Below are 12,689 nucleotides of genomic sequence, written 5' to 3' on the forward strand. Positions count from 1 at the left end.
TGGACCGTTTCCGTCGCATGTACCGAAGCCGGACATACACATCGAACACCGGGACATTACCGCACAGGCCGATGGACGTTTCGATGTTGCAAATGGCCCATCAGTATGCAACTTCCCGCCTACCCTGTGTCAAGCTGGCAATCGTTGGCTGTTATGGTCGTACAGAGAGTCACTCCGAATGCCTGATGGAGTAGTGTAATGAGGGTCTGTAGGCTATGTCTCGGCCCGTGAGGCAATGATGCAATGTCGGCACTTCTGGACCCGTGACAACAGCCCTGCTGCTGCGCCCAGCGATATCTTCAGATTCTCTGTCTTTGCGATGAGATCTCATGCTTTGTTTGCCCACCCAAGCCCTGTCGCAGTATCAAGCCTGCAGGTGTGCTGGCAGCAGGAACCCGTCCAAGAAGCATCTAGGTGACAATGACATGGTTTCCAAGCAATCTCATTCGTTGGGGCATAGCGGAACATGATAATGTCTTAACGGCCGCTTCATTTGTGAGCATAGTCTTTCACTACTCTCATTTTCTGCCAGTCTTTTGGTTTCACACAGCACGTTGGCACTCGTTTCCGCGTATCCCATATCGATACGCTTATCATCTCTATTATCCATACCCGTGAGAGGCCAACACGACAGCCATGCCACACACGCAGTCACCTCATCGCCCCTCTTCTACAGATACCTGTGGTGAATTTGATACTGTCCACTTATCTAAAGACGCATTTCGTGATACCGCTCACCCACCCAAAGACGCCTTACGCACCCCGCTTCCATTTCACGTCCCAAATCCGCTGTTGTCGCTCACTTCCAGACTACCCATTGAGGTCCCGACCACCGCTGCCACCGCCCAGGACATTGCACCTTCCAACGAACACACAATCACGAACACCAGTATGAGCCTCGACGAACAAGAGTCAATGCAGTGGACTGCTCCAGCAAATTTTCTTCTCGGCTCCATGATCCAAAATGCTGCTGGTTACCATGCGCCTAATCCGTTCCCACCTAGCACTGGGGACCTTTACCACTACGCCGAGAACGGCATGTCATACAACGACAACTTCAATATCACATACTCACCACAATATTCTAGCTCAAGCTGTCCACGATCGTACACCGGCATCGACCTCACCGGCCTTCCCAACGACATTGATATGACGGACTCATACCCACCAACTGCATACCACATCGAGCCACCAAAATATCATGATTCCATGGACCTGTCAGATCACGAAATCAGCGATCAGCTCATGCAGCTGAGCAACGACTATGATCATCACCAATATGGCTCTCACGTAAAGGCCGAAGATCTTAACGACTACCAGAGCCCATACTCTGACCTGACTCAAGTTTCTACCCCCCATGATGATTCTTCTCTACACTCGCATGACCTTATTGCAGGTGAAGGTGGTATTATCGATAAAGAGCAACCGTATGCCCAGCTGATCTACCAGGCGCTGCTCAATGCGCCGAATAAGACGATGATACTGCGTGATATCTACGAATGGTTCAAGAACAACACCGACAAAGCCAGTGCTTCGGAAACAAAAGGATGGCAGAACAGTATCAGGCACAATCTATCAATGAATGGGGTATGTCTGTCTCTCATCCACAATATTGAGCGACCTAATAGATTACTAGGCCTTTGAGAAAGTTGACCAACCAGGCGAAGAATCCCGCAAAGGTTTCATGTGGCGTCTTACAGATGAGGCGATTCGCGAAGGTGTCAAGTCAACGACACGCTACCGCAGTAAGCAGCCCAACAAACGTGGTCACCGTACCCAACAACCGCAGCCGCAGCGCCAGGCCTCGGGGGCTAAAGGTGGTCAAGCTGCTCGCCGTTCAGCAAGGATGAAGCGCTCGGGCCGCATACAGGATACATATCGCAACGATCAATACATCTCACGCTCTGTGCCCGCGGCATTCGATCCTTCCTACCACGGTCCAGACTCCTCGATATCCTACCCACCTTCTCCATACTACGGAAGCGAAGTGGACTTTGGCTATGCCTCCAGAAATGACGACTTTGGTAGCGTCCCTGTACTTGGACATGCTCACCTTAATCTCTTTTCGCCAGCAAGGTCGTACACAGGAAGTCCCATATCGCAAGGCATACCAATCACGGACACAGCTTATGTGCTTGATCAGAGTCCGACTGAGAGTCTGTTTACAAACAGCCCTAGTCCTAGCACTGACGAGCCGCGAACACCTGTGGGCCAAGGCTGGCAAGAAGATGTAGGAATGGGACCGCCGTGTGTGTTCGATGATCAGCATGGTTACCGACCATATGCCGGTTAAGTCGCTGTCGATCAAAAGATGTTGGCGTGTGTCAGTCGGACTTAGCCGAGACGCTACCTATCGTCTTCTGCAATGTATTTTGGCTTTTTGAGATTGTGCATCTGTGCTATTTTGGGGCGAAGTGGCGTTGGGTGCATAGTATATGCTGGAGTAGAGTCTTAATGCATATCGAGCATGCCTTGTATCGTTCGCATAGCGATCTCGGAAAGTTACCTTCGTGAGATATCCTCAGCCGTTCAAATAGCATCAGGTTTTGTCAGTAGCATTTCAACAACGGAATTTACCTCTTCCTATACTGTTCCGTTCGACTGAGTTATCTTCCTGTTGACGATTAGTCTTTGTAACTCTCACGTTCCTTTCCTCCAACCAAACAACAATTCGATGCATGAGACCATACCACAGGACTTTGTCTTGTATATTAGAACGTAGCACCCAAAGGTCGTATGTCGAGTATGCGAGATGCACGCTGACCGACATGCATGTAGACGTCGTATACAAGCTGAACATCCCTGGGATCACACAAAAGTGCTTAATTGATACCTGAAGCGATAAATCTTGAAGACGGCTGTGACATCCTACTGGCCTCAGCTCTTCGTGGTAGTAGTAACGCAGATGAATTGCTAAGCTTTCGGGTCGGAACGACAAGAGTGCTCTTGGCTCAAGCCGCTTCTTGGGTTCTGGCGCCCGTCACGAAAGTTTGATGTTGTGAGCAGGATTACTATCATGTTTTTTTTTTGGCGTAATTTCGGTGCGATGTCAGGTCGGAGTCGGAACGCAGAGGATATCAAATGACCGAAACACGTCCGCATATCATCGTTGCTGCCAACGTTATCTTCATGATGGAGGCGGTCGTGCTGCGAATTTGTCAAAGTCTAGAAGTTCCAAGCAGACCCTGCCGAGCTTCTTTTGGCCGGTCGTTCCGCGGCAATACATTCAACCGCCACGAGGATGCATATTGTTCGAAGAACGTAGCCGTTGACGCGTAGACCGTCTTTTGGAAGCTGCCGTGGGGCGACAGGTCCGGAATCTGGGGTAGCAGAAACTCCACCAATCCGAGGAGCCAAGCGCCCAGGCGTGTGGGGAAAGCTTCGCTCGTCTTGGCTTAGCGCCACAGTCTTGCTCCAATTAGCCACTGTGGCCGTGAGGGGACCCCAGGATGACCCAGCAAAATTCCCAGAGTTCCTCCGCGCCTCCAATCTTACGGAAGCGCATATCATGGTCAGGAACCGGGGCCAAGGCCGCGGCTCGGACGGTTGGTAATACTACGATGAGGGTATATTAGACTGGCCGTCGTCGCGATAGTTTTGGTGATAAAGACGTTGACCTCAATCTTGTCAATTAAAACCGTCGGCCCCTGAACGTCTGCCAAGATGCGTGTCAACGAACTCCTCACATACGCTTTGCTGCAAGCATCAGCAGTACTGTCAACACCTCTCGATGAGCGAAGCGTGAGCGTTGCTGCTTCCAAGAGGCCACATCATCCCGCGTATCCGTACCACCCAAAGAAGGCGTGTCCAGTCTCACCGCCACGAACCAAGACCTGCAGTGTCAAGGCTCTCGGCAACGGCAAAGACGATTCTGCCAACATCTTGGCTGCTATTAAGAAGTGCAACAATGGCGGGCACGTCGTTTTCCCCAAGGACCAGAAGTTCACCATCGGAACCGCGCTAGATTTGACCTTCCTCAACGGTATTGATCTTGGTATGTAAGACCCTGGACTTGTTGGTCGTTCAGCGCTTACCACCAGAACAGACATCCAAGGATCTATTCAATTCACCAACGACACGGATTATTGGCAAGCCAATGCTTTTAAGCAAGTGTTCCAAAATGCCACCACCTTCTTCCAGCTCGGTGGCAAGGACATCAACGTTTACGGAGGTGGTACCCTCGATGGTAATGGTCAGGCTTGGTACGATCTCTATGCCAAGGACATCTACATCCTACGACCTATTCTCTTCGGTCTTATTGGTGCTGAAGGTGCCGTGATCTCGGATCTGAAGTTCAGATACAGCCCGCAGTGGTACACATTGGTTGCCAACTCAAGTGACGTTGTCTTTGATAACATCGACATCTTTGGCGGTAGTGTCAGCACGAACCCCGCGAAGAACACTGACGGCTGGGACACGTACCGTTCCGACAATATTGTCATCCAAAACTCACACATCGACAACGGCGACGACTGTGTCTCGTTCAAGCCTAACAGCACCAACATCGTTGTTCAGAACCTTATCTGCAACGGTAGCCACGGCATCAGCGTTGGCTCTTTGGGCCAGTACCCTGGCGAGGTCGACTACGTTGAGAACGTCTACGTGTACAACATTAGCATGTCCAATGCTTCAGACGGTGCGCGTATTAAGGTCTGGCCCGGCGCTGCCTCCGCTCTCTCTGGTGATCTGCAGGGTGGTGGCGGTGGTGGTGCAGTCAAGAACATCACATACGACGGCATGACCATCTCCAACGTCGACTACGCTATTGAGATTACTCAATGTTATGGCCAAAAGAATCTAACTCTTTGCAACCAAGTAAGTAAAAATATGGTGGTTTGCTTGTACTATGGTTCTAACGCAAATTAATAGTTCCCGTCCAACCTCACCATCTCCGACATTACTGTCAAGAACTTCCATGGCACTACCAGCAAGAAGTACGACCCGCTAGTTGGATACCTTGTCTGCTCCAGCCCAACAGTGTGCTCTAACATCAACATTGAGAACGTCAATGTCACCAGCCCAAGTGGAACCAACCAGTACACTTGCGCGAACATCGATGGCATTGGGAGCCAGGTCAACTGCACCACTAACGGAACCAAGGGAGGTGAATCGTAAGCATTTGTCATTGTTAGACCGTAGATAGGTACAGCAATTCGAGCATGTTGCTGGAGGAACCTGCGCACTTCATTGTTGTCATGCATGGATATGTGATCGCTACACTCATCAATGGAAGCTCGTAGTGCTTTTCTTCGAATCGGCCGGCTTCTTATGGCTTCTGCCAGAACCGGGTCAGGGGACGTTCGTTTTGACCACGATGTTGAAAATTTGAGGGGTTGGTCAGAGGGCGCATCGGTATGTTGAACAGATGGCTGGTTCAGGGACCAGTAAATATCAGCGGTATATATTTCGCTGTACTGACATCATGTTCGTGAAGACAGCCACTTCTAAGGCGTAACAATAACGTATCAGAGCCTCAAGCATATGCTTTTGCTCCCTGCTAAGTGTATGCTGAGGCTCATGTGTTCTCACGGAGGAAGCTGTAGTGACAGAGTGCGGTATGGTGATATAATGAAAAAGTATAGTTGCAGTCATGCGAATGGCTCCTGGGAACATTCCTTTTACAAGCTAACCTTACCCCACGCAACACGCGAATGCATCGCTTCCTGCTTCCTCATCACGACAATTATGTTGCTTATCGGCTCACGCATCGCAAACTACAGTTCTCGACGACAAACCCCATCCGACATACTTTAGACACTTTTTCTCTGCAGCCCGTCCGCCGCCTGGGCCTCCCGCACGAACCGCGAATCGCCCTACAACCTCTTCGTCGCCGACCAGAACTGCGTAACTAGTCGTTTTATCAGCCAACATATCTATTTGTCACAAAAGAAGGAAAGCACTTACTATAAGTGAACTTGAGCAGCGTGTCAGGTTGTTCAGCATACAGGCTGTCAATGCTCCTCCTTGACGTATGGTCCACGTCGAAACCGAGCAGATCTGCCAGTTGGAGCACTTCTTCGGCGGAGAGCTGGATAGCGGAGTGTGTACCCCATTTAAGCGCTGCATACGCGTTAATCAGTGTGATACAAAGATTAGGGATCCAGGAGAAGACGACAGTAACTTACGTCCAAGATTAATCCACAGTCCACCAGGCTTCAGCAGCCGATGTATATTACCCAAAAAGTCAACCACATTCTTGGAAATATCGATAAAAAACAGTGTGACAACAGCGTCGAATTCTCCATCCTGAGGAAACATGTCCAGAAAATCACCCTCTACAAGCTTGACCGCTTTGTTCGGCCAATGATCCGGCACTGTCAGGGTGGAGTAGCGCGAGGAGGGATTGGACTGATGCGTCCATTTGGTCACAAAGGGCTGGAAGGTGTGTTGGTGAAGCGATCTCGTGTGGTTTGTCAGCAGGTGGTAGGCCATGATGGAACCGTAATCCAGCTCGTTAGCCGTGACGTTGTACCCTGCGCCTGTGTAAGCCTGCGTCAACAAGGAGGAATAATGAACACACCAAGATCAGCGATATCGCTTGCAAGCCGACCCAAACCACTTCCTGGAACGAGTATCTTTTTCCCCCTCCCGTATTCGCCAAAGTGTTGCTCAAGCCCATGCAAAACAGGCGGAAACACAGTTTGTCTCTCCTTTGCACCCTGTGGGCTCCAGTCTCGGGAAAGGTGTCCAAAGACCAGGTCCACCGCCCCGAAGTCAGCGTCTTCTTTGTCCTCGAGCGCTTCTGGGCCGGTATGATAATATTCTCTCGCTATATGCGCCATCTGTTCCGAGAACCGGGCGTTCACCTCGATTCCCTTCCTGGCTTTTTCAAAGTGCGCAGGATAGCCGAGTTTGTTGCTTATGGTTTTCTGCATGGGTGTCTGCTTGGTGTATCGTAAATATTTCCTTTGGAGCACACGCTCAGCGAGGAAAGGGTATTGCTCGAAGGAGTTAATACAGTGCGCTAGTCCATCGGAGAGGGAAGGGTACTTCCTTCTTTCGCTCTTGTATGGATTGGCAGCCTTGGCATCTTTGAAGACCGGTGTGGGAGGGGCGGCAAGCTGGGACGCGAGGGCAATATGAAGCGCTTCAGTACGCTCAGATAGGGAAGATATGAGAAATTCAATGTCGGATAGAGAAGCGGTGGCACGAAGGGCGAGGTAGAGGAGGAAGACAAGGCAGAAGAGGAGAGGGAGGAAACGGGTGAGGTAGAGGGAGGTGCGCATGGCTGTGCTCGTGGCTCCAAATGGACGTACTGTCAGTAGCGCAAGGGAAAGCAGTGTATATACAAGCGTGAAGGATGGGATATAGTGTCACTATCAGTCTGGTTTGGCACCTGTCATTCCTCGTCCGTATATCGATAGCACAACGGCCAAGCCTCAATATTAAACGTATCCTTCGGCGCTACAGGCACACTCTGGACGTCGAAGCCCATGCGATGATCTGCGTGAGCAGTGAGGTCATAGCGCTCGTCAGTCATGTTCTGCGGATTTAGAGGGATGCCGGAGAAGGCAGCAAAGTTGGATGGGTGTTGGCGCTGCCACTATGCAATCCATGTCAGCAGTTGGGATGTTAGTAGGGTACAGGGGTACGAAGGCGCACCTTACTCCACAGCCGATCGAGTTGCGCATGATGCAGCCAGAAAAGCGGGTCATTAGGCGTGAAGCTTATCTTCATACCCCGGCAATCTTCCTTAGGCAGGACCTTTGGACAGTCCCCTGCCAAGTCGCCCCCAACGAAATTGTGTACATGATTGTGCATGAGTGCCATTGCGAACTGGAACCTGAAGAAGTCGCCTGTCGTTTGCTGCGTCGCATTACGCACAAAGTCCGGCCCAAGGGTCAGGTTCTGAGGTAACTCATCGTCGAACCAGCCGGTTATGAGTGTCAGGTTTCTCCGCAGTGGATGGGGAATAGGCCAAGAGAGCTCGAAGTTCCCGGTGGACGGGGAAAAAGCACCTGTGGTAACGACACAATCTGCGTCGGGGGAAGAGTCGCAATCCCCCGTTCCCCCCAGCCCATATTCCGGAGAATCCTCGAACACTGGTGCATCGAACATGTTTGCGTGATCGCGTGACCAGTCCCAGTATGGCGTTGGTCCGCTGTACCCGCATGTCTGGCGAAGAGAGGTGTCGAATAGGTGGAGAAACCAGCGATCTGCGGCCACGTAAGCATGTATTTGGGGAGGAGCGGGACGGGACGCACGCCACGGCAGAAAGTAGGCGTTTTTATGCGCACTATGTTCGGTTGACGCATGTGAGTAAGAGAAATCGTCGTAGAGGCTCCTCTTTCCCTCAAGCACAGTCTGGTCCTTGGTCAAGGATAGCCGTTCGTGTCGTATGCTTGCTAAGCACTTGACTGCTCCCACCCATTCTGTTTTCTCGCTAGTCGTCAACATCCGCCACTCCTTGCGTGTCAGCAGTTCACCACACTTGTGTGATTCTGGTTCCTTCCAATCGTGCGCATAAGAGAGGTGGTAGTTGGGAAAGATGGTGAGTACGCAGAGAAATAGCATCGAACGGCCCATGACTGCCATGCAACCAGACAGAGAACAGCGAGTAGGCACAGAGAAGTGACGAGATTGCAATACCTGGGTAGTCGAAGCATAACCCGCCGCCTAAATAGGTAGGCTCCATACCAACACGTTGGTGTAAAGGCATGGGTTACGACGGATACTCTCCGACGTCACGTACTTGGCGACATATCCTGGTGCCTGTCTCCCAAACCGCCTTACATTCGAGAGTGAATCTTATCTCAGATAAACCAGTATCTTCAACCCCACATATCGCCTGCATTATCTTCAGAAGCTCCTGCCTTTTCGGATTACATCTGCCCAGAACATCTGACGCTAATATGTGGCTAGAGAAGACGTAAACAGCCATCTGATCGTCCATCTCTCTTCATGCGAGGCACAGAAAGGCAGCACTCGCATGTCACGGTACGCCTTGCAGAGTTCCACTCACTTGCGAGCGATGCCATATCACTCGTTCCTTATGGTCGTATTCCCCATCTGACCATACCCACTAGTCTCATTCATCTCCACATTCCGCTCCCCATGACGCCTTTCCATCCAATCATACACTTGTCTCCAGTCCCGACAGGTATGCAGAGTCCCTACCCCCGAGGCGGCTGTATCCCTACTAGCCAATTTCATACTCATGGTCCCTGGTTCTAGGGTTGTGTCGGCAGCGCAGAGAATGCTCTGCCGCAGATAATGGAAGCAGTGGGCTGTATATTCTGCGCCGTCGTTTCCTTTAACGAGCGAACCGCGTATGTGGTTAAGGCAGTGCATCTGATGCCACATCGACACCCCGAAGGCCAAATGCTCCTCCCCTAGAACAACGAAACCCTTGCCTGGAGGAAGAATCGCGTCCCATTCAGCCTGAGCAGTGGTGCCTTCTATCCCGTAGTGTGATGGGTCATCACCAAAGGCGGACTGAATGGTGCGAACCTTGAGGGGCAGCTCGCGGGGTCGGTCACCAGCGAGATAGGCTGCTACATGTTAGCTCCAAACGGCAGATGAAGCTGTGACATCGCTCACTGTACCCCCGCGGTCTACGCGTTAAGATTCTAAGGGAGAAGAAGAGGGCGGCAAAATTCATGAGGATGGAGACGCATAGCGCAGCGATCAACCCACAGGAGAGGCCACGTAGGCGCGGGGCTAGGGATTTAGGAAACATCTTGATGTGCTGGTAGGGGTGATGCGTTGAGGTAGTAGAAGAAGAAGAAGAAGACGGGAGATGGTTCACCACCAGGAGGGCACTGTTTACAAGTCTATCTCCACCGAGTCACGAATCTAGAAGAGCGAGACAGGAGAAGACCCCTGCGGAAATGCTCCACATAACGGAACTCTATGAATCCATATGACTTCGTCGATCACAGGCACCTTGTTGATAGGGTACGCCAGTAGGTGGAGAAACATCTCGCATGATAACGCAGTTCTGGGGCAGTAATGGTACATATCAAGCGGCTTGGTGTATGAAGTTAGGAATGGGAGACGGGTCTACTGATTGGTATGAGTATTGTAGCTAGTCTGGACGGCGGTACCGGGCTTACTACTGTATCCTCTCCCACTATGACGCTGGATTGAAACGAAGAAGTGCTTCATGCAACAATGGGCCACCTGAGCAGGTGATCTAGCGGTGGTTGATTTGCCATCAATCCAGTCACGAATCCGCCACTTACCAACACCTCTCCCTGATCGGCAAGAAAGCCGGGATGGCGAGGCAGCTGACTGCGTCTTCTGCGGGTCCTAAGAGTATGAAATTACGCGCTTTTTGTTTGGCTCCAAGTGTTCTCTGCGTTCCAGCGGTCCAAATGCTGAAGATTTTGACACTTGGATATAGCGATGAGATGTCTATCTTGGCAGTAACATAATACCAGTAGGCACCATTCAGTAAGGCGATATACAAACAGCTCAACCAGATAGCTTTTAAAGCTCACAAGAACCCGAATGGATCGCCAACAGGTTTTCTTGCAGATTGATAGGTACGGAGTACTTGGAGGAGTTAGAAGAGCTATACGAGCTGACCAATCCTGTTCAGGTGGAAGACCCCCGATGCACATGCAGCTGCTAGCCAGGAACAAGCCTTTTGGCGCACTGGGCCTTTAGTCTTATCTCTACAAAGCAGTCAGGTTCTGACCAGGGTATACAGCCACCAAGGCCTGGTTGCTTTGATATCACTCTAAACCACGATCACGTCAAATGCACTAACAGCGGAGCGCTAACTTTCCATGCAGTTGTTACAGACGACCGCCAATCTACCTTCTCGATATGCATCTTCGTTGACCTTCCGTCGAAGATCTGTTCAGAGGGGAAACTGCATAAATACTCAAGAGAAAGACCAGAACTAATGACATCTCATCTGCAGTCTACTCCTGTGTCTTTTACAACCAAAGCACATACTTCTTACCAAATTGCAACGATGCAGCTCATCATCACTCTTCTCAGCCTCGCCAGCCTTGGCGCAAACGTCCTTCCCGTTCAATCTGCAGTGGTTCCTGTCGCTGCTGCTTTGGGCCCTCGCTATCAATGGGACGATGAGGTACCACATCGTCGCCATGCTGAGGCAGAGTTGGACATACCCGTCCGTCGCTCTGACTATGCACATGAATACAGACGCGATCCGGACGAGAAAGCCCACGAATACAGGAGCGACAATGACGAGAAGGCCCATGAATACCGAAGTGACAACGACGAGAGGGCTCACGAATATCGAAGTGACAACGACGAGAAGGCCCACGAATACAGAAGCGACAATGACGAGAAGGCCCATGAGTATAGGAGCGACCTTGACGAGAAGGCTCATGAGTATAGGAGCGACAACGATGAGAAGGCCCATGAGTACAGAAGCGACAACGACGAGAAAGCCCATGAATATCGCTCAGTTGCGGACTACTGAGGTCAGATGACCAAGCTTCACAAAAGCCTGCTCGAGTAGTTCGCTTAAGTTTTGTGAGAAGTGCAGTGGGCCTAGGTGCCTCGGCGGTAGTATTGTGTGGATTTGGCTCAGCTCTGTTATACTCATCACACTCGTTTGATTATCATAAGAGACGGTACATACAAGATAAGATAGGTTACTATACTTCAACTATAAGAACCGGTCTGCTTGCTCAAACGGAGAAACACTGTTGTAACTCCATCCCCCTATTCAATCTTAAGCTTGTTTTCCTTCTCCGCTGAAAGTCCTTCTCCTGATGTGACGCGAATGCAGAATAGGTTTAGAAGAAGATCACACCATATCTGCATAAAACTACGGCTCTTGAGCATGTTGCCTAAAGGTACTCATCTGGCATAGGGATAAGCGTCTCATTGTTAGCTGCACACATGGCCGGATGATCCTCTGGCAGAGCCATCATGTTGACCATCTTGACGTCTGAGCACTGTCTTTGCATCAGCATGATCTCTAACTCTCACAAACTGCAGTAACTGACATAGTGTTCCCAATTGCCCGTGTTCGGATCTTTGGCCTCAAAATACATGACACCCATCTCGTTAACAGCTGTCTCGAACGGTATTGTGACATTCACACATAGTTGTCCAGAAGGCTGGATGGGTACATCTCGCATAATGATGAGGGGGAAGTCCTCCCTCTTTCTCGGAACCCTATAGCGGGTATAGAGAACCGTCACAAGATCCCCAGGATGGCCTGAAAACGAGAGGAAACCGCGGGATCGGCGGGAGTACCGTTGCGGGTTATGCAATATCTTCCCTTTCTGGTATCAGCCCACACGGCCGAGCCAAAGATTGGGAAAGATGTGAGTACATACCACAAAAAGGAACGTATCTATCAATCGATGGTCGTCCGCGAGTCATCCATGGAAATTGGACATGAAAGCCGGCGTGTGCGGCGTAGACTAGGTCGGCGCTAATGGCAAACAGGAATGTGATTGCAGTGAGGGGTGCCATGATTGATAGAGGTGAGTTTGCATTCTGCAAGGTGGAATGCCAGAGCAAGATGTAGTGGACTCAGTCGGTCTAATGCCAGAGTTAGGAAGCCTTGCGAGTCGTGTAGGGTTCCACCCCAATGTGGCTAGACGCTGATCGCTCTCGGGTCGGTCCAGTTTTGGTAGCTTCAGATAAGACTTGATATTAATCTACCAAGTGGGTCGGGGCGGCTCAAGCCTTCTGCAAGTCGCACGCAAGCCTTTTGGTGTCGCACGCAAGCTTTTTGGCATGGTTGATTGTCT

General features: G+C 50.8%; 5 protein-coding genes across 5 annotated transcripts; 3 read left to right on the forward strand and 2 right to left on the reverse strand.

Annotated features, from left to right (window-relative positions):
- Nucleotides 1-636: 636 nt before the first annotated feature.
- GT037_002319 (forkhead domain containing protein) lies at nt 637-2,293 on the forward strand (the record flags this gene model as incomplete). Its single annotated transcript, XM_038927366.1, has 2 exons — nt 637-1,587; nt 1,637-2,293. The coding sequence occupies 2 exons, from the start codon at nt 637-639 to the stop codon at nt 2,291-2,293; spliced, it is 1,608 nt and encodes a 535-aa protein (XP_038790658.1).
- A 1,370-nt stretch (nt 2,294-3,663) lies between these two features.
- Nucleotides 3,664-5,115, forward strand: GT037_002320 (glycoside hydrolase family 28 protein; the record flags this gene model as incomplete). Its single annotated transcript, XM_038927367.1, has 3 exons — nt 3,664-3,994; nt 4,046-4,815; nt 4,870-5,115. The coding sequence occupies 3 exons, from the start codon at nt 3,664-3,666 to the stop codon at nt 5,113-5,115; spliced, it is 1,347 nt and encodes a 448-aa protein (XP_038790659.1).
- Nucleotides 5,116-5,813: 698 nt separating this feature from the next.
- GT037_002321 (uncharacterized protein) lies at nt 5,814-9,679 on the reverse strand (the record flags this gene model as incomplete). The annotated part of the gene is made up of 8 exons (XM_038927368.1): nt 5,814-5,848; nt 5,905-6,060; nt 6,126-6,473; nt 6,521-7,228; nt 7,417-7,543; nt 7,603-8,156; nt 9,156-9,491; nt 9,541-9,679. The coding sequence occupies 8 exons, from the start codon at nt 9,677-9,679 to the stop codon at nt 5,814-5,816; spliced, it is 2,403 nt and encodes an 800-aa protein (XP_038790660.1).
- Nucleotides 9,680-10,924: 1,245 nt separating this feature from the next.
- On the forward strand, nt 10,925-11,401 carry GT037_002322 (uncharacterized protein; the record flags this gene model as incomplete). The annotated part of the gene is made up of 1 exon (XM_038927369.1): nt 10,925-11,401. The coding sequence occupies one exon, from the start codon at nt 10,925-10,927 to the stop codon at nt 11,399-11,401; it is 477 nt and encodes a 158-aa protein (XP_038790661.1).
- Nucleotides 11,402-11,774: 373 nt separating this feature from the next.
- On the reverse strand, nt 11,775-12,408 carry GT037_002323 (uncharacterized protein; the record flags this gene model as incomplete). Its single annotated transcript, XM_038927370.1, has 3 exons — nt 11,775-11,882; nt 11,934-12,211; nt 12,270-12,408. 3 exons carry the CDS (start codon nt 12,406-12,408, stop codon nt 11,775-11,777), a joined length of 525 nt encoding a protein of 174 aa, XP_038790662.1.
- Nucleotides 12,409-12,689: the final 281 nt, after the last annotated feature.

Source organism: Alternaria burnsii (assembly GCF_013036055.1).
Source record: "Alternaria burnsii strain CBS107.38 chromosome Unknown 750, whole genome shotgun sequence".
In the NCBI taxonomy this organism is placed as follows: Eukaryota; Fungi; Ascomycota; class Dothideomycetes; order Pleosporales; family Pleosporaceae; genus Alternaria; species Alternaria burnsii.